The sequence below is a fragment of the Gymnogyps californianus genome, chromosome 15 (assembly GCF_018139145.2).
Source record: "Gymnogyps californianus isolate 813 chromosome 15, ASM1813914v2, whole genome shotgun sequence".
NCBI lineage: Eukaryota > Metazoa > Chordata > Aves > Accipitriformes > Cathartidae > Gymnogyps > Gymnogyps californianus.
In genome coordinates, this window is record NC_059485.1 from 1,180,758 (window position 1) to 1,202,207 (window position 21,450).

General features: G+C 57.4%; 1 protein-coding gene across 1 annotated transcript in view; it reads right to left on the reverse strand.

The window, feature by feature from the left end:
* Nucleotides 1–20,285, reverse strand: part of CACNG3 (calcium voltage-gated channel auxiliary subunit gamma 3) — a 32,586-nt gene extending 12,301 nt beyond the window's left edge. Inside the window, exon 1 of the mRNA XM_050906130.1 lies at nt 20,075–20,285. Within this exon, the coding sequence (XP_050762087.1) occupies nt 20,075–20,285 (211 nt within the window). The remainder of the gene's footprint in view (nt 1–20,074) is intronic.
* Nucleotides 20,286–21,450: the final 1,165 nt, after the last annotated feature.

Consider the following 21,450-nt stretch of genomic DNA (forward strand, 5'->3'; position numbering starts at 1 on the left):
TGAGTAACAAGAGCAAGATACCTAAATATCTCTGAGGAACTAAAACTTCAGGGCTCATCTTTTTTTACCTCCCACCCACCTCCCAGATGCTTGGAGAGATGGAAAGAAATTCGTCTTTACTCTTTCCCTTCCCCAGCTTCACGCTCTGCGAGGGATCCTGAGGCTCTTTGCACAAGGTCCCCGGTGTGAGACTGCAAAGCTCTGGGGTTTCAGGTCCGCGTTAGACCCGTCCATCGCCCACAGACCCATGGCCACCGCGCAAGGCTCGCCCAGCCGGCACGGGAGCACTGGCACCAAGCAGCAGCTCTGTCCCGTGTCCCTGGGAAGGGCTGCTGGGGTCCCCGCCACCCCCAGCATCTTGTTTGCCTCCCACATTGCAAAGTCTTTGATACAGCCCGGTTTCAAAGACAACACAAGCAGCTTAGGAAGGCGTCAGGGAAGGCCGGTGGGATGGCTACAGACACCCCAGACCCACGGCTCAGAGCAACCCAGCTGGAAGAGTTGCTCGAGCCAAGGACGCTGCCCAATGCCGCAGCCTCGGGAAGGGGTCTGCTCTCCTCCCAAAGCCAGGGAAACCTCAGGGAGTCAGGCGAGCGACCGCTCCTCGCCATCAAATCGGTTTTGTGATTCCTCAGACCATAAGCTGTCACCACTTTACACATGCATCCGTTTGCTTAAACTCCATTGGAGAGCAGCTAAATTAAGGCAAAACCCATGTGTTGGTTTAAAAAAGCCCCCTGCTCTGTGTTACTCTCTCTAGTCAGCAGCTCTCTCCTTGTTGGGATGGATGTTGGCCTCCCCACTGCCAGCGGGATGAATCCTCTTCCCCAGGAGGGAGTCCTCCCCCGGCACATCCCCATCGCCCCACACCAGCTTCCCACCGGGGTACCGGCGTAATCTGGCTCCATCTCTACTTCACACCCTCTCCCCCTCTCTGCGGTGGTGGTTTGTGTCTGAGCAGAGTCACCTACACAGATATGCCTTTTCTGAAGGATTTTTTTCCTGTCGTAAAAAAAAAAAAACCACAGTGGAAAAAACCAAGTCAAATGAAACGAGCGCAGCAGCGAGGAGGCGGCAGAGGTGGGCTCTGCGGGGCCGGTGCCGGCTGGACGCTGAGGCCAGCGCAAACACATGTTTGAACACACGCACAGCAGTGCAGGAACGGAGCCCCCCCTGCCCCCCGTGTCCCCGACAGCTCGGTGGGGTTGGGGGAGCAGCGCCCAGCTCCGCGCTGCCCGTGATGGGCATCCCCGCGGGGGACACGGCAGGGCGGTCGTGGGCACAGCCCGGGCACTCACCCCCATGGGTGGACTGGGAGCTTCTGCCAGTTTTAGCCTGCGAGGCGCTGGCGATCAGCGTGTGTCACAAAGACTTTACTCCCTCAGCATTGCTAAAAGGAAAAAAAAAAAAAAATTAAAAATCTACATTTTGACAGTGACTCATCATCTCCCATTCTAGAATCTGTGGGGTTGTTGCAACCTACACAAGGCAGTTCAGCAAAGCAAAACAATTCTGAATAATAGAGGAGGAAAAAAAAGTTTGAAAATGATGGGTAATTTCTAGCACTCTGCTTCAAGGGTTTAGCTTGGTTTTTCTCATTATAAAAGTAATCAGGTAATGCACTGGAGCTGCCTTCCGGGGTCTCCCCCTGCGCTCCCCTGGCTTTCCTTCCTCCCTCCATCCTTCCTCATCGGTGGAGCTCATGGCAGGGAAACACCTCGCCGCAAACCCGGCTCCCGGGAAGATGCCGGGCTTTCCTGGCCAGCCAGGATGGGGTAGGAAAGCGCAGGGGGCTGCTGCCAGCGCGGGGGCTCGGGGTGGCCCCTTCCTTGCAGGGTGGCCAACGCGCTGCCATCCCCTCCGTGGCATGCTGACGGTGACAGGCAGCCGGCTGCCGATGCCAGGAGCCCTCGGATCGAGCTGGAGAGGAGAGCGCTCATCAGCATGTCCAAGGAAACTGTTTCATGCTTTATCTTTAACAGTGAATAAACAATGATTTTTATTTTAAAAGGTAATTGACATTCCTATGATAGCGAAATGAGCGCTGGAGCAGCCAGAATCAGCGTAAATAAGCCATGTGCTAGAAATTAATGAGCTTCACTGATTGAGTTTATCCATTTAAATTAATACAATTGTAGTAATTAAAAAAATAATAACCTTTTGTTTGTTTGCCTGCTCACAGACATTGATGGTAAGAGATGGGGCAGGAGCAGGAGCCCTGGCTGAGCATCCCCGTGCCCGAGGCGCCGGGACCTCCCTCTGCACAGACGCAGTCAGGGGAGGATCCCGCTCTCCTTCCTTTAATGAACGTTTTAGATTCACTTGGGTTAACCGATGAGCTTCTGGGAAGGGTTTGCCTTCCAGCCCAGCCTTCAGCTATCGGTAACAGGGGCAGCCGGCTCAGCCCCGGGAGATTCCTGGATCACAAAGCCTTTTACTAACAGGACATGGGGAAAGCGGGTCTGTCCCTCGCCTGCCAGACACCGACTCGATGGCAGCCAGGGACATGTTTGAGAGTAAAGATTTTATTATTGCTTTTTATGCCTTCAGCAAGTTGTCCTCCATGATCATTTCTGCCTGCCTTATAATGTCTCCCCATTTAACTTGTTGAAATTCATGCCCTTTTCTGTTTCTCTTATTTGAACACAACTTCCACGCATCAAATGATGTCTTTTTCTCTCCTTTGCTCTTTTACTATAATGGGTTTTTTTTTGTTTGTTTTCTTCACTGCTGGTGTACCTCTAGCCTGGCTCCATCGTGTTTGCAGCCATCGTACCCCATCAGCCCACTCTGGTCACTGAATAACCTTGCAGACGTGGGACGCAGGACTAGACCAAGACTCGTGTCCCTTGCCAGGCTGCTGAACAGCTCCTCCAAAAAGCATCCTTCACAGTGTCTGTAACTTCCATTTCTGTGCCACATCTCAGGGCGCCCTTTCTGCAGCCTCTGGAATAACTGAAGTTTCCCATTAACACGGTCCATCTTCAGCCTCCGCAGGCTCTCCAGCACAGCGCCGTGCCTTGTGTCAGCAAACCTTCAGCGGGGACCGGCACACAGCTGCGCTGCTGCTGCTGCTGCGAAGAGCAGCAGCTCCCGAATCCGCCCCGAGAAGGCTGGAGCTGGAGGTCACCGCTCCCACAGTGACGGCCTCCCCGGCACCGCTCGGCAACGCGGAGGCATTAAACCAGCAGAAAGAGAGGAGGGAGGAACCAGGGAACCACCGAGCCCTTCTCCAGCACAACATCAAGACGGTGAGAACAAAACTCACCACGGAAGCAAAAGGCAGCCCTTCAGCCGCCTGCGCATCCCAGGCGCGAGCTGGGATAATTAACAGAAGGATCCGGACTCGCTCGTTTGTTGGAGTGAGTTTGACCCACGTGGTGTTTGAGCCCTGCGGAAAGATCTATTTGGCCAGAACACTGAAAATTGCTGATAAAAACTGCCCAGAAGGGACCAGGTGGGAAAAACAAGGGTCAAGAGTGTAAAAACCTGGGATCCTCTGGCTAAACAAGTTGCCAGTGATTCAGACACAGATAATCTATAGGTACGAGGTGCTCTCGTGTCTGCTTCAAACCCCGAGCTGTGCCAGAGGCCAGATCATCCCAGAGGCTACTTAAGCACCTATTTATAATAAGTAGGAGAGAAAGCTGCATTATGATGGGAAGCTGGAGGTTTCACTTCGCCAGTATTAAAATGTCCTCTGAATTTCTGAAAACCTATAAATGACAATTTCATAGCTCTGAAGCGTGGCATCTAGCACAGGGGAGTGCTATTTTAGACTCTGTGTTGACAGCTGAAGGGGAATGGATCACAGAATTAAAAACTAGTTGCTGCTCAAGTCCAAGCAATCATGACTTGATTACGCTTCTTATGGGCAAACAGAGGCAAGTCCAAGGCACTAGCATATATTCTTGGTGCTTTGAAAGGTCAATTCACAGAGCAGAAGACAATCATAAGCCAAATCAGGAGAACGGATTTAAGCATAAAAGCATGACTGTGAATAGAGAATGATTTAAGAGTGTTTTACCCCAAAACTCATAACCGCGACAGCAGTTTGCATCAGTTTAAAAACTGCCTGGCTAATATGTAAACAGCTATAAAAATAAAAACATGCCCAACAAAAAGAAGAAAGGAGATATTCATAACTCCGAATATAAATCAGCAACTAGAAATTGTAGAGCACTGATAAAGGACACAAACAAACAGTAGAAAAACCATCAAAACATCTTTCCCCAATGCATTAGAATGAACAACAACAGAAAGGAGCAATGCTATCGCCCGTTACCAAACACAAACGGCAGAAGCGTTAGTCACAGGACCGAGAAATGCTAAATAACTGTTATTACAACTGCGACATTTCATATTCAGCATATTCACATCCCAGAGCTTAAAGAGACACGCTGAAGGAGCCGACTGAGCAATTAACAGCGATGCTTAATGCCTCGCCGGGAAGTTCCCGAGGACTGTGAGGATGGAGATGCTCCGCAGCAGGGCAGCAGCGGTGTGGCTGCCTGCAGCTGCCCGCCTTCCCCAGGCTCCAGCACGCCCTGGCCCAGCGAGGAGCCGTGCCCCGTATTCCTTCCAATGCTCCCGGTGCTCAGGCTGGTATCTGATGGCACAAGTGGGGACTCGGAGCAAGGGGACAGGCCACGGACACAGAGCGACGAGGTCGCCGGTCATCAAATTTGCTTTGGTGCAACCGACGGCAGGCTGCGGGAGCGTCGGCGATGGGGGCTTCGTGCCGGCGAGCGCAGACCCCGAGCTCGGGCAGCCCGGCAGGCGAGCAGGTGACGATGAACGTGATGGCCAAAAGAGCTAACCTGGTGCTTTGATGCACAGGAGCCTGGAACAACAGCTTCAAAGTTTTATTCCCTATTTCAAGGTGAAGCAGCTGCTCAAATTTGTGACTAATACCACGGTCCATTTTTCCAGGAGGATGTTAATAAAACCAGGGAGGGTTCAAAGAGGCAGAAGGCTCGGAAGGTGTGCTGGAAGGAGCCTGACAGGCGAGGGAGCGAATCCCTCCGTGCCCTCTGCACAGCCTGATCTCAGCCCAGCGCTGCAGATGCCGAATTGCATTGAGGGCTGAGAAAAGCAAATCATTTTCCAAAGGAGCCCCACAGTGCATAATATCAAGGCTAAAAATATGTAAATCGCCATGGAAAGCACTGTCAGAGCTTCAGCAAGACTCACAAGTTGCCAAAAGGCAATTTCGAATTTCCGAGCTCACATTAAAAAGGTCACTATTTCTGAAATAAGGATCTTTACAAATAAACACATTTGCTGAGGACTTGGTGAGTCATGCTGGAGCAGAGCACAGAGCATTTCCAACCTAATGCTTTTGACAGGCCGCAAGCAGGGCGATCTTTTCATGTTTACAGTTCATCAATAGTTTTTACAGCTGCACAGTCAATCTTTAAAGCACATTTAGCCTGGGAGGAGGCTCGGCAGGTTGTTTTCCTTGCAAAAGTGATATTAAATTTATTTTTTTCTTCCTCTTTTATAGCATTGATTTGAAGATAAGTATTTGAACTTCAAATACGTGACTGCCACTCAACCACCTGCCTTTTCTTTATTTATATATACTTCTGTCACATCTCCCTAACGATATAAATATTTGAAATTTTCAGCCGATGCGCTAAAAGGGACTCGATCCATCAGAGCTTATTTATTTCAGGGAATTCGGCGGGCATCGCGCTGCACGTTTGCTGGTGCGGGAGGTGGGGGGCTGCCGGCAACCTGCAGCCGCAGGCTCCCCGCTTTCCCTTACCCGGCTGGCACCAGGCTTGCTCCGCTCAGTGCAGCCCAGGGTCAGGGGCCGGCCCAGCCCCGCTCGCTATCGCAGGTACCGGAGCGCATCCAGCGCCGACGGATTTAGCTCGCTGCCTGCTGGAGGCAGAGCCGCCTCCTCACCATCTGCGGGAGGGGAAGAGAGCCCCGGGAAGCCGGTTCCAACGCCCCAGATGGGGAAAAGCGATATTCAAGAGTAGCGCCATAGTTTCACTCTTGGCTTTTTTTGGAGAACAAGAAGGGACTATCCTCTAGACTGAGCATTAGGAGAGGACTTTGCTGGTGAACGAGTGAGTGATGCCAACCTTGCCTTCCCCCTCCAAGAAATAAAAGATGCCTACCTATGCCCTGGTAAGCTTTCCAGAAATTCAGAGCAATTTCCATCGCACAGCACTCGCTCTGCCCCGCTGCCTGCGGGAGGGCTTCGCTGTTGGAAACTCCTCGACGCTGCCGTAGAGGCAGTGTGCTCCCTGCCCGGGGGCAGCGGTGAGGACAGCTACAGGAGGATGGTGCGTCCTGTCCATCATCCATCACCTTGGGATTTCACAGCACCGAGAGACCCCAACACATTACAACCAGCTTCCCTGCGCCCTTGAAACACTCTCCTGCCCACTGGCAGCATGTGGGACTCCTCTATTTAAGGCTCTCCCTTCCCCTGCCCGCACCACAGCCCCAGCACTGCGGGCTCCGTGTCCGCCACCCTTGGGAACAGGGACCACGCTCCCGGCTACAAACCTGTTCTGCTTTCACACGGGTCAGACCCGGGCAAACTGCCCCGCAGGTCCCCGAGCCGCTCACACCGTTACCTTAGCCATAAACCGGCCTCACCTTCCCCCAGCTTCCCAAATCTGACTCAAAGCACAAAACACTTTGCTAGAATAACTCTGGGGCTTCGAAACAACCCCAGCTCCCACGCAGCTCTGCCCTTCCAGGGCGCAGCAGCAGCCAAACAGAGATTTGAAGGGGGAGAAAAGAAAAACTTAAAAGACCCTGAGATGGATGGGCAAGCAGAGAGCTTCACAGCTCGTGCCAGCGCTTTCCATCTCCTTCCTATTTTGCATTAAATCACGCAGAAGAGCCCACCCTGCTGCTGTTGAAGCCAGGTGACGTTTTGCCATTGGCTTCAAGGACAGCGGGGCTGTGCCCCACGGCACAGCACGAAGAGCCAGAGGGGTTGTGCCTGCCAGAGGCACAAGATTCCCCCAGGCAGGCGGGAAGCCTCCCAGGACACCCGCTACTACGCCTGCACGGCACAGGCTGCCGGCACTGCCTCGGCACTGCCTCGCACTGCCTCGGCACTGCCCTGGCTCTGCCAGCACCGGCCCTCCCAGCCCTGCCTCCCCCCCGCTGCTTACCTGGGGCTGCTCCCACGGGTCTGTTCCCCCATTTTCAGCTCAGGCTCAGTGCCCAGGGTCCATCGCTTTGCCCTCAGCACTGCTCAGCCCACGCTGCGCATCCCTGCAGGGAGCCCAGTGCCCTGCAGAAGCCCTTTTAATGGGTCTGTCCCAGCTGCAGCCCAGCAGCTCCAGCCCGGTTAATGCTCCCGGCACACACCTGCCTCGCTCTTGGTGATGCACCGACAGTTTTGGCCAAAGGAGATGATGAGAGCTGCACTGAGGGCAGGGCTGCAGGGATGGGGCAGTCTGTGCAGCTTGGGGCCAGCCCCCGGGTGTGTTGGGTTACCAGGATTTGCTATGTTATCGCTCCCCATCCCTCGCCCGCTCCCACCTCTACCAGCTCCCTCAGGGCACGGCGCTTTCTGCCGGAGCTCTGTTCATTATCTGCGCTCGTGCTCAGCGTGCGGCCCCGGCCTCATTCACCTCGCCTGCTGCCGAGGGAGCTATTCCCCCTCCATGGGCTCCCCACTCGGCTCCGGCAGCATGGGAGCATCTCAGAGGCTCCTCCGGCTCCCACGCTGAGCCGGGGCAGGTGATGTTATCCCCAATTTACAGATGGGTAGTGGAGGACTGGAGAGATGCCGATCACAAGCGTCTGCTCATTTTGGGTGCTCAGCTGGAGCTGCGCAGAGCCTGGGATTTCACAGCCCTCGGCACAGCCCTGGAAATAGGCTCTGCGCGGGAGGTGACAGCGCTGCCGCCCAGCCGGCCGAAAGCACTGCCAGAGCCTGCGCCGCGAGCGGGGCTCATTATGACGAAACCTGGACCCCGAGGAACAAAGCTCCTGGATGCCGATGGGACGTTCTGCTTCTCCTATTTTCTGGAAGACTTTTCCTCATCCTCGGGGGGAGATCTGTCCAAATTGACAATGCAAATAATTTCTAAACGAGTGACTGAACTTGCGTACCCTGAAAAGCCATTGCTTAAGACACAGGGCTGCTTCCGAGATCCTCCGGTGAGCGGCACAGACACGATACCCGAGGTACGCACCGAGCTGCTGCAGTTTTACACGCACTGCGCTTGTGCTGAACCGCAGGTGATGGAGAGCAGCTCACACAGACCTAACGCCACGCCAGCCATGGCCTCTGCGTGTTTGAATGGGCAGAGAGGGCCATTCTGTTGCAGCGGTCCCGCACCCCAGCGTACCGTACCGCACCGTACCGCACTGTACCGCGCCGCACCGCACCGCACCGCTCGTTCCCTGGGGCCGAGCACTCGCTGCCTGCAGACGGGCTGCGCTGCAGGAGCATGGCTCAGGAGCGGAGGCACTGACACGTCTGTCTCTCACTTCAGCCGCGAGCGAGCTAGGACAAACAGGAAAGCCATACGGCACATACGGCACGCGTCTATAGGGATGCACAGAAGCTCAGCCAGGGAGGTGCCTCTGCCCCAAGGGGACGAGCTGGTGGCCCCTGCCCGGGGCAGCAGCAGCTCTCGTGCTGCCCACAGCAGCAGTGGGAATCGGGGCAGGTTGGGGCAATATGCAGAGTAGATATTATTTAAAACTATTATTATTATTTAAAATTATTTAAAACATGCGCGCCACCTCCCCCTGGCCTCACTGCCGTCCCCGTGCCCTCGCTGGAGCACGCTTCGACTGCTCGGTGACAGAAGCAGAAGACCCAGTTCCCGCTTCTCCCCCAGCTAAGAGGGCTCACACCCCGGGCTGCAGCTTTCCTACTTCCTATGAAAGGCGTAATCACTCTTGTCCTTCTTCAGCTTTTCACGTTGGAGGAAAGGCCAAAGACTAATGTATAGAAAACACTTTCATCCTTGGCTGAAGCGTGCTGAGGAATGACAAGAGATTCTCTCGGCGCTGAGAGAAGGAGCCTTGGGGCTGCGAGAGGCTTCCAGGCACGGTCAGCAGCCTGCCGGCTTGCTGCCGCACCGTGGGCTGGCAGGGGCGAGCGGCAGGTCCTCGTCCGGAGGGGACCCCGCTCCGCTGCCTCACGGGGTCCCCGTTTCCCCAGCCCGCTCTGCGGCAGCATCGCCGGCAAAGCCGTGCGGCACAGCTGCTGCGCCGCGATAAGGTTCGCTCAGCTGAGCGAGGCTGTTAAGGCAAATGGAGGGTTTGGCAAGGATGCTGTGCAGCCTGGCAGAAATGACTGCCTCGGCTGGCTGGTAAGGCAAAGCCGGAGCTGCTGCAGGCTCAGGGCGGCAGGGAAAGTCGACGTGAGATCGCAGTCTGTCTCATGAAGTGACGGTGACCTTTCCCGGCCGGACAAGCAGCCCCGGGGCCAGGGTCGGGCAGGAGGCAGCCCAGAGCGACGGCAGCCGCTGACTTTCGCAGCCCCTTGCAATTGCTCATGCGATGACGTCGTATGATGCAATTGATGATGCTGATGCATCAAAGCACTCTGACAGTTGCAAAAAATAATGGTAAGTTGGTCTTTAACATCCAGCCGAGCATCAGCCAGCCTGTCCCGAGGGGTTTCTGCTCCCTCGTCAGGAGGGAGCCCAGCCTCTCCAGGGGGGACAGAGGTGCCATCCCTGGGACCAGGGGTAGTTCTGCAGGACATGAGCGGCTCGACGAAGGTGCCAGCAGCATAAGCCAACGCTGATTTTAGTAAGTTAAAATCAGGAATACTTTAAAAGGGTAGTTGCTTGTTGGTAACCTCTTTGGGGGTTGCTTTCCCCTCCCCTTGTGATTCCAGACACAAACTGAGAGTAAAGGTATAATTAGGGGACAATTACCAAATCACCAGCGAAACTGGAAATGCAAGCGTTCGAGAGGCACGAGCACAAATGTCACCCTCAAATGCCGCCTCTTGTCACTGCTTGCCACCGCCCGAGTCCCACGGGATGTATTGCCAACACCAACACCCCCGCGGGCTGCCAGCAGCCCCCAGAAAGGCCAGGGGGTCACACATCCCCCTCCGCTCCCTGCGCCCACCCTGGGGCTCCTGTCCCGGCCCAATTCTCCTCCTTCAATACAAACCGCTTGGGAAAAAGCAAATGCACAAAGCCAAGCCCCCAGGGAGGGCGGTGGGACGGCAGCGAGGTGCTGCTCCTGCTGCCATGCCTGCCCTCTGCCTTCCCTTGCCTGCCTTATCATTTCTTTATGACTCTGTTTGTCTCTGTATGATAAAACAACACAGTTCCTAATAACCTGACGTGGGAAGGGCTAAGCCATCCTCTGCAGCCCGACAGCGCCAGGTTTGTCTATAGATTGTGGTGTCAGGAGATAAGAAACAGGCAATATCTGAGAAAATCATCATGCAATATCACCCGTCCAGCAGCCACAATCATTTCTCCTGGCTCTCCCCATGATGACTATGAAAAACCCTGGTATTTTCAAGCCTGTCAAATGCAGTCACTCACCCAGTCTGCAAGTGATTTTTGCCAGGGTTAGGGAGATGAGCAAAACCCAGGTGTCCCGCCACACGTTTCAAAAGGGAGCAAAGTCCTGTTGTGAGAAGACCTTCCCACCCCTTCTTCTTTGGGCAAGCGAGCCGCGGGGCGGCAGCAGCCCCGGTGCAGGGAGGGCAGCAGCAAGAGCACGGCCAAAGCAATGGGGAAAGGTGGGATGGAGGAACGGACCACGGCAGTTTTAGCATTAACATCCTTGTAAACCCTTGGAACTGAGACGGTGGTTAATGACGGCAAATCAGCCCTGCTGCTGAGGCTGCCTGCCATGGAGCGCGGCGGGGACGGGAAACCCGCCTCTGGGAGCCTGATTACCAACGATGTGCAAACAAACGCAAAACATCAAATTGCCATAAGAGCAACTCAATTACTATCTGGCCCTTTTGCCGGCGCTGGCCCAGAGGCAGAGCTGCTAAGGGAGGCTGGCCGGGTGTTCTGGTCCTGCCAAAGGCAGCTGGCTCTCCTCCGCTTGTGGAGTGTGAGCTAACCCGAATGCAGAAATCCCACTTTGTCCTCATATTTCTCCAGAGAGCACAGAGCGAGCAGACCTTCGTTTGTGCCAGCTGCTCTGCTTCCCTCCCCACCTCGGAGAAGAGAGGGACCGGACCAGGCGAGCGAAGCCATCGCTCAACAGCTTTACCTAGGAAAGCCCGTGGCCAGGCAGAGGTGTGCTGCTCATCACGCAGCGTGCCTCCGCTCCAGAGTGACCGTGAGAAGTCGATGCGTTTCTGTCCCCGATAGAATCACTCCAAAGGACATGGCACAGTTTAAAGCACGAAGCACACCCTGGCCTGAACTTTTCATTTTGAAGACACTGTCAAATACCTGCTGCAAGTAGATGGTTAAAAGATAACACAAATGTAAAATAAGAAAATTTCGGAAAGCGTCCCTGAGTCCCCAGGGCTGACCCACTGGCCCACGACACAAGCGGTGTTTTACGCCGGGGGTTGTGTAACCGACCTGCCGTGCGGTGATGCAGCCCGCTGCTCCTCCTCGGCACAGGCTGCGGAACCTCTCCTCCCCGGAGCCGCCGCAGAGCTGTCAGCACGCACAAGCTGAGGGAGAAGACACCAGTTGTCACCCCGGCACTGTCATTCTTTATCACAGCAGGTGCCTTCTTAATCAAAGACGTATCTCGAGATGCCCGCTGCTGCGATCCCCCCGAGCGAGCCACGGCTCATTACAGCCCGAGCGGTGGGACTGCGCAGAGCGAGCGGCGATGGATGCGTTCCCGGGGTGCCTCACCCCAGAGAAAAGCTACAGAAAACCTCTGGTGCTGAGCCTGAAGTGTCAGCCAAAGCAAACCCACCCAGGAACCCTTAGGAAGGGACGTGAAACCACCCTCTCCACACCAAGCACTAACCCAAAATGCAGTCAAACACCAGCTTCAAGGAATCTGCTTCCAAGTGTCATTTAAAAAAACGAAGTGAATTTTAGATGTTGTAGCACAATTGCAGCCCTTACTGACGGGGGAGCAGGGCAGCGGGCGGGCAGGAGCCCTCCCCGGTTCCTCCAACGCCGCAGGCGTGTGGAGAAAACCCTCGCCGAGCACGCAGCCCTGCTCGCGCCCCGCTGCGCTTCCCCGCTCGCTCCCCGTCTCCCCGCGGGCGCTTCGGAGCGACTCAGTAAACAAGGTGGGCACCTTTCCCCTCGGATGTCTTTGACTAACTCACCCCCAGCACCTACCAGCGCTGCTGGGCATTAATGACAGCGGGTACATTGCATCTGCATCCTGCCAGTGCGCGGCCGTGAGTCAGCCAGAGCCGCTCATCGGCAAGGTGAGCCAGGGACCAACCCCCCCTGCCAAGCGGGACCCCCCGGGCAGCGGCTGAGCAACCCCCCTATACTTAGGGGTTAGCGCATTTATATAACTTTAAGAGCAATTCTGATTTTCCTGAAAAAGGAGGTTAATGTCTATTTATGAAGCGCACATTGCGTTCACTAAAAATCCACGGTGAAATCCACGTGAAAAGTAACCACCGAGATGCGAGAAGCGCTGAGCAAGTTTAATACCATGGCTGTCTCACCTCATCTCATCCCAAATAGCACAGGCAATTGAAGAGCATCACAGGTCTCCTCACCTGGACCGTTACCCTGAACCACCTTGCCAAAGAGCACCGCGTGGTCCAGGCAGGCTGTGCCGGTGGGCAGGGAAGGGTCTTTATCCTACGGACCAGGGGGAACGGTGCTGTGTGCCTTTCCAGGAGCCGTACAAGTGCCAACCACTAATGAATCCACTCAGCCTCACATTACAAAAGGCAAAACTCATGCAGAGAGAAGGGAAGTGATTTACCAAAGGCCACGTAACTCTCGGCAGCGGAGCCAAGCATCTCTCCCCGCTCCCTGGCCGCTCTCAGCAAACATCATCCGCTGGCACCTCCCGGCCAGCCCACGCCAGCGTCCCACCTCCCCGGGGACCGGGGAGAGGAGGATCCGGCATCAATCCGTGGGGCATCCTCCCCCAAACCACAGCCACGCTCCCAGCCGCCAGCCCCAGCACCGGGACTGGCAGCCTTCATTAGCCATCCCTAATTATTTACAGCCGTAATGGAGACAGTGACCTTGCATGGGAAAAAAACCCACTTGAGCCTCATTCAAATTCAGACTTCCACCTCTATTAAACAGTAACAGCTCTTGAGATGACAGACTCTGCACCACGCCTATGCAGCAATAAAATGCCTGTTTCTGAGCTGTTCACAGCATACATTTTACTCATCACGTGCTGCTCACAGGCAATGTGGGAACCAGCTCTCTACACCACCCCAGAAGATGGGATTTTTGTCCAGATGAATGCTGCAGCATCCCAGGAGGGCAAATTCTGCACCCTCTGTTCGAAGCGACAGTTTCTCAAAGCAGAGCTGGTGGCAGCGAGCTGGAGCACGGCTCCTCTCCGGACACCTTCCGAACAGCAGCGAGATCCGAAGGCACGGCTGCCTGGAAGCGCAGCGCCGGCTGGCAGCGGCCAGGGCCCCTCTCTGTCCAGAAGGATTTTTACGGCTCTTGGCATTTGGCCACGTGCCACAAGAACATGGGTCTGGAGCAGACCGAGGGTCCAGCTAGCCTAATTTCCATCTCTATCAGAGGACAGTAATTAATGCTTATTCAATATATCCTCCACCAAGCTCAGGTTCAGGGATTTCCGAAGTCAGAGGTTATGCCTGGGGCATCGTATGTGACACCTCGCAGAGCCCCATGCTCGAGGCATTTGTTCGATCCTGTTTTGGCCCCGGTGACACAACTGGCCCCAGTGCCGGGCGCGTGGCCTGCCCCTCCTCAGTGCCGTCCTGGTGGAAAGGCTTGTTGGGGGTGGAGGGGAAGGGCTGTTGAACCTGCAGCGCGGTCATTTCATCAGATACTCTCAAATGGGTAACCGGTCCCTCTTCACCTTCACCCATCGCTATCATCTTACAGGCCTCCATCGTCTACTTTCCATCACACGAGTTAACCTGATGCCTCATAGCTCTCATATAATGAAGAGCAAATAACCCCTCCCCACCTCCCCACTCATCTCCCCAAACCTCCCACGCTGTCACAGACCTGTCCCGTCTCCCCCTCCATCACCTCCAGCCCATGCCGATGGTCCCCATCCGTGCAGTCCCCTCTCCGCACGGCCGTCATCCCGGGGCTCTCCTCGCCGTGGCGCCGGCACCGGCGGGCATCCCCGGGACAGAGCCGCGTGCGGTGGCGTCGGCGCGGGGAGCCGTGCTGGGGCTGCCGGGTCGGTGGGCTGGGGCGGGCGCCTGCCAGGGAGGTCAGCGCGGCTGCGTACGGAGAGCTTGGCAGCCGCAGCAGGGATGCCATCACCAGCGCTGGCGGCGCTGGCAGCACCGCGGGGCTGGACCAAGAGCACCGTGGAGAAGTGTTCAACTGCAAGACGGGTCGTTGATGAGAATCTATTACAGACACCAACCAGACAGAGGAACAGGATGAGCAGCTCCTTAAATACCTACCTATAATGAGTAGCGAGAAAAAGTGCTCTATCATGGATGATTGCAATCTCAGGGACATTTGCTTGGCGCTTTTAAAAATTAAAGATAATAACTTTCTAACAGAAACAATATTGCTGTCACCTTGGGGAAATTCTCTGCTTGGCCTCACTCAGAAGGACTGAGAGGAGCTGGAAGCAGGGGAAGAGCTGGTGGCTGTCCAGGGGCAGCTGCTTCCAACCCAATTTAACGCCTTCGGTGCACACCAGCTCAGCTCAGCAGAGCCAAAAGCAACCACAGACAAAACCAAGTGGGGGCAAAACGTACATGCAGAAGCACAACTGCTACTCAGGAGCAAGGGCAGAGCGCTTTCCTGGCGCCCCACGCTTCTGTCGGGCCTGCTGAAAGGGGAACTGAAAACTGCAATTAAAAAATCAAAAATCAGGGCTTTTGATATTGGAAGTAGCCGTTAGGACACACACGTGGCTGATAAAAGAAGCTAATGGGATCGGTTAAAATAAATCTGCAACCGAAAGGTTTAAGCAAAACAAGGAGGCATTCTTTAGTCAGGTTAGAAGAAAGGGGCTTTACTGCCGCTGTAAATCACTACCAGATCATGACGGTGCAACTGTCAGTCATGAAGCAGAAGTGACACACAATTATTTATTCATCAGATACTTCTGTTCTGTACTTGGAGACAAACAGGCTCCTGTATTCCACCAGGAGTTAGGGAGGATGCTAAACAGCGGCTATTAAGTGTAAACATGAAACTGGTAGGACTACAGAACTTTCTCCCAAGAGCGTTCAGAGAGCAGGCTGAGAAGTTTTCTGAAGATCTACAACGGATTTTAATAAACCTCGGCATTCTGTTGAACTGCTAGAAGACAGGCAAAGCTGGTTGAATGCCACGGGTGATGGCGATGGGCAGTGCTCGGAGCTGCGTCCCCAGCAACACCTATGGATCAGCTGAGGAGGGCAGCGGCAGGGAGGAACCAGGGGATGACATAAATGTCAAATAGCCTTGCAGAAAATAGATTTATCAAACTTCATAAATTCCTCTTGATATGGTTACAAATTCAGTTGATAAAGGAAATCAGTAACATAATACATTTAGAGTTCCACAGGGTATTTGATTTAGCTCTCCTGAAAAAGTAAAAGACCAGTATTATGCAGAATCAACAGCGCTTTATTAAAGGGACTGGGAGGCAGATTGCAGAGATCGTACATTGTCATCCGATGGGATATTTCTACACAGGATCGCCTGTTACCGGAATAGTGTTGAGCTATAACAATGTCTTTATCGAGAGTATTAAAGAAAACATGACATAATTGTGGGTAAAAGAGGCAAATGACAGAGAAAAGACTGACGGCAATATTAATGAGTGATGGAGGTGGGTCAGGCGAATTTGGGCAGCTCGGTACCGAGGACTCATTTAGCAATGGCCATTTTTATACAGCCAAGTCCAAGGTTTTACAGTTAGGAACTAGGGGAGCAAGTTACAGTGTGGGTGTAGGAGGGGATACCCTGACACTCAGCAGCACAGAAGGGGTGTGGGGTGGTGGAGGACCGCCACGCGCGGGAGCTCCCTGTGCGATGCTGTAGCTAAGAGGGGCGAAGTGACCCGCAGGTGTACAACCCAGACTAACAACAGGCAGAAATAAGGAAAAACAGCTTGCATGGCTACGTGAAACTTAAGTATCAGAGATTATTTCTTACGCCCGAAGGAAGTTGGAGGGGTTCATTTCTTTTCCCAGTGCAACAGCTGGCCTAGGGACACGGCAGGTTCACCCTCTGCTGAGGCCGCCGGGACTGACCATCTATCTAAAACGCACCAGGAGCCAAGCAGGAGTTGCAGGTCAGGTGGAGAAGTGGCTCGGCAGGGTCCCCGTGGGCTGTAGGGGTCAGCTGACAATACCCGCCATATTATGTTTTAATCTAGGCAGGATCCCCCCCCAAAAAGACCAAAACCCAAGCAAAGCTCTCCAGGTTTGGCAAGGAGGAATTGCCGGCTTGGCGAGGGCTGCGTCGATGCTGCTGCGGGGGATGCTGGAGCGGGGGGACCAGGACAGGTCCGAGAGGGACAGCTCGGCTGAGGAAGGGCTCTGGGTCCCCGCATCGTCGCACAGCCGTGTCCCCTGCAAACCGCCCCGCGTCCTGCCCCGGCTGAGGACGGCCCAGAGGGACGGCAGGACGCCGCGCGTCCTCCGGGAGGGAGGCAGGCAGAGCAACGCTCGTGATCCTCCAGCAATGACGGAGCACTTTATTCTGATGAGGGAAATGAAGGAGGAAAGGAAAAGTACCACATCGCCTTAAAATACAGTATTCCAAGCAGCCTCGGCCAAATCCTCCTGCTCCTTCTGCCTGTTTCAGATCCGCATGATGCCATGGAGCCAGTCCCGATCTATACCACGCAGCAGGGAGGACAAGGAGGCTCCCTGCGTTTAACGATGCTGAATTTAATTAAGTTTGATGAAAACCAAAGTTCTTTCACTTTCCTAAAAACAACACAAGCCTAAGCAGCTATTTCTCAGCTTCAGCTTTCTCCCTGAAGTGCTGTGCGTTTCCCTACCTTTTATATTAACAAGGAAGTCACAGAGGAAAACAACTGATGATAAACAGCCACAGGGGACGCACACCGACAAACACCGGTCACGTTTGAGCGGGAAGTACAAGACGACACCTCCTAAGCATTCGCACTGTGTAAAAGCGATAATTGGAATTCAAACGCTGCAATTTAAAACAGAGGCTATCCTAGCACAGCAGTCTGGGAACGCCTGCCTGGGCTCCAGATATTGAGTCAACCACTAATTTGTGTTTTCCAGTGTGGGTGTCTCTACATAGGTCTGCGGCGGCTTCATTCAAGATTTATCCGCTCTTGCCTATGGGCTTTTGACTCTCACGTGGTGCGAGCGGCTCCCACGCAGGCGCTGCGCGTGTGTGACTGACACGGATTTAAAGAGCATCTGCGACGGAGCGTGCACCCAGCACTCACGTCGGTCATTGTAATAATCTGCCACGCACACTCAGCCGCACGAGCGACTGGAGCTCGCCACTTAATTCCTCCGTCGTTACAGACATTAAACCCCCGTTAGCGGTGGGAGGTTCAAGGCCGAGGCGCTTCCCGACGGGCAGAGAGCACTGCCCAGTGCTAAAAGCATCTTCTGCACCATGGGAGAACCGGCCCTTTCGACTGACCATGTTCCTTCCTGACACAGGACGATAAAGCGCAACCTTTGTCTGTTTTTCAAGCCAGACACAATGAGTGCACAGAAACGAGAGACACAGCGAGGCCCTGCTAGCAGGAATCAGACAGGGTCTGCTGCACGTAAAAGCACCGGGTGCAGGGGCTCAGCACCCAGCGCTCCCCTGGCGCAGGGTGCGCTGGCGGAGAGAGTGGCCGAGCGGCCGCAGCAGCGATCCTCGGCTCCGGGGGGACCTCGGCCCCCGCCGCAGCACTGCCCTTCCTCCGCGGGGAACGCGTGTGAGCTCGGCACAGCTCGGCTGGGGGAAGTTTTCCCTTCCCAGCGCCGCATCACTTAACAGCCTGTGAGACGCCGGCTCATTTCTCCAGCAAAATTCAGGAGGGTGACGAGCTTCCCTGCCGCTTCCCCCCAGCACCATCGCAGCCCCACGTGCTCACCCCGAGCACCGGCTGGGACCCTTCCCGCCCGGCCGCCGACTCGGTGCTGCGTTCCCCCCCTGCAGCCCCCATTGCCCACCCGCGCTCTCACGCACATGCAAAGGATGACGGAGCCTGTGCGCAGTGCGAGGCCTCGATTGTGCCACGGGCACGGCCAAGCAGCACCGGCACGGCACTGTGCAGAGCCACCCCGCTCCCGCTCCCGCCCCGGCAACTGTGGGAGCACCGGCCCAGGGGAGAACATGCAGGGGGGAGCGATGACCCCCACGGCGAGCACGTGCCCCGCTGCTCCCAGCCCCGCGCCCGTGCGATGGACTGTGATTCAGCTCTGAGCTCTGCCATGGCACTGTTAAGCCCTTTCCTGAGTGTGCTGTGCCCAGGAGACCGGGGCCTCACCGGCTCCTTCCAAAGCAGTGATTTATCACAGTGAGGGGAACATAAAACATTCGCTGAAAAAAAATAAAGCCGGCAAAACCAAGAATTTTGGAAATTACTCATGCCTCCAGCGATCCCATCTTTCACAGCCCTGGCTGCTGCCTCCTTGGCTCCCTCAGCCCAAGAGGGGAGACAGATTATCTCAAATTATTTATTATGGAATTAGAGCATGATCCAAACCCTCCTTGAATCAATAAGAAAGCTCCGACTGACTTCACCAGGTTTAGGATGGAGCACCAGCAACAGACAGGGTATTTCTGCATCCGTGGCTGTGACTCACCGAGAACTTTCCAACGTGGAGGGAGCAGCTCGGCCGCCGCAGCTCGCTTGCCCCCACCATCAGAGGCGTCGCTCCTGGGCTGGGGGAGCCTGACGCCCCGGGGCCCCGCAGGACAGTGGGGCAGGTCCCCCCGCGCACACAGGACACCAACTGCTGCCGCTAATTTTAAAAGTTATGGCCCAGTGTGATTCCATCAGCCATTTTTTGCTGCGCAGGTACCAGCACCCGGCTCCGTTCAAGCTCATGTTTAAGCACAGCCTGTTGTTGCTCACACAAACCTCAACCAGCAGCTTTGGGCCAAAATCGCCCCCAGAGCGTGGCCTGTGCTGCAGGAGGGCAGCAGCTGCCGTGGCCTCTCCAGCCGGGCGCTGCTGCAGGAGGGAAGCAACCGGGCGAAGCGGTGAGGCTGGGCAGGCGGGAGCCTGGCCGTGGGGCAGCCGTGGCGGAGCAGCCCGGCCGTGGGGCAGCCGTGGCGGAGCAGCCCGGCTGTGGGGCAGCCGTGGCAGGCCGTGGAGCGCAGTCCCAAGGGACGGAGGGACAAGCTGCGGTGGGGCAGCAGCCAGCACACCTTGCCCCGCTCTGCTGTTCAGAGGGGAAGGGCTGGCACTGGTGGTGGGGCTCGGCTATAAAAATGAGGGGTGCGATGGGTTTCCCCGTGACAGGGACACGGTGCCTGCGGAGCCTCGGAGAGGGGGAGAGGCTGCGGGGCTTTGCTCGCTGAGCGCTCCCCGTTAAAACAGGACCTGTGGCCTCTCAGCCCGAAGCTCCCCGTCTCCCCGAGAGCAGGCACACGCACCGCGGTGCTGGGAGGACGCACAGCGCAGCTGCCCACGGACAGCGCCGGTCCCCGGGCACGGGGGGACCCCAGCACCCCGCGGCCGCACCCGGGGCCCGGCTCCAGCCGGACCCCGCGTCCTGCGTGCAGCAGCCACCCGCGAGGTTTCACCCTCGCCCGCGGCGGTGCCACGGCAAGCGCCGTCTCCGTGCCCGGCGAGGGGAGGGCGGCAGCCGCGGCGGGGCGGCGGGGCCGCGGAGCAGCCCGGCCGGGAGGGATGCTCCGCCGGCCGGCCGCGGGTGCCAGGGCTCGCCGGGGCCCGGCTCTGGGGTGGGGGGGGTCCCGGGATGCCCTGCCCTCCCCCGAACTTTTGGGCAGGGCCCCCCCCCCACCCCCCGCGGGGCCGGGGGGGGGGGGGGGGAGGGTGGGTGGGCGGCGGGTCGCCCCGGCGGGGCGGTCGGTACCTTCCAGGCAGCACGTCCTCCAGAGCCCCGAGTGGGTCATCACCTCCTCGTTCTTGCGGCTCGTGTCGTTGTCGCTCGTGGACTTAGTCCTGCACACGCCGCGCGAGTAGAGCCAGTAGTCGGTGCCCACGGCGATGGTCATCAGGCTGAAGGCTGCGAAGGCTCCCACCGTGGTGATGAGCATCTGGACGCCTCTGTCACACATCCTCATGCTGCTTCATCCTACGGCGGCGGCTCGCAGGGGAAGGGCCGGCGCCGCCGCCCGCCGCCGCGCTCCGCGCTCGGCGCCTCATGCCCCCGCGGCCCGCGGAGAGCCGGGCCCCCGCGGCGGCGCAGCGCGGGGCCGCCGAGCCCCCGGGCGCCCGGCCGGCATGGCCCGAGCGGCGGCGCGGGGGGCGCGGAGCGGCTCCGCCGTGCGCCCGCGGCGGGAGCGCGGCGCCTCTCCCGGCGCCTCCCCCGCGCCGCCCGGCCAAGGCATCCGCGGGGGCGGCGGGGGCGGGGGGCAGCGGAGGGCGGGCCGCGGGGGGGGCCGCGCCGCCTGGAAACCGCCCCCGCCCGGCCGGCGGCGGGGACACCGCCCGGGGATGGGGACCGTCCCGGGGGGGGGGTGGGGGGGGAGAGACGGACACGGGGATGGGGAGCCCACCCCGGGGTGTCGGGACCGGGAGGGGAATGCCCCGGTGGGGGGCCGGGGGTCGGGAGGGGGGAGCCCGGCCCGGGGTGCCGGGACCGGGCGGGGACTGACCCAGGGAGGGGACCGGGACGGGGCGAGGACGGGGACCGGGAGCGGGACTGCCCCGGTGGGGGACCGGGACCGCGCCGGGGAGCCCACCTCGGCGTGCTGGGACCGGGATCGGGACCGTCCCGGGATCCGGGACCGGGCGGGGGACCCCCACCCCGGGTTGCTGGGACCGAGACTGCCCCGGGGACCAGGCCCGGGCGGGGGACCCCACTCCGGGGTGCTGGGACCGGGACCAGGACGCCCCGGGGTCCGGAACCGGGCGGGGGACCCCCAGCCCGGGGTGCTGGGACCGGGACCGCCCCGGGGTCCGGGACCGGGCGGGGGACCCCACTCCGGGGTGCCGGTACCGCCCCGGGGGTGCCGGGCAGACACCCGCCCCCAGCCCCCGGCACGGGGCTCCGAGCACCGGCTGGCTGCGAGGGGCTCGGGGCCGCGCACCGACACAGCAGCCCCCGGCCCCTGCCCAGGCTGGCACGGAGCTTGCCCCGAGGAGACCGGCTTTTATCGCCTGCCCAAGTGCCGTGACAGACCAAAACCAACGCCGGTGCCAGCAAACAGACATTGTACCTTGGGGTGTTTTCCACATCACGCTCCTTAATTGTTTGCCACCCGTTAAAGCCCTCACTCTCTCCCT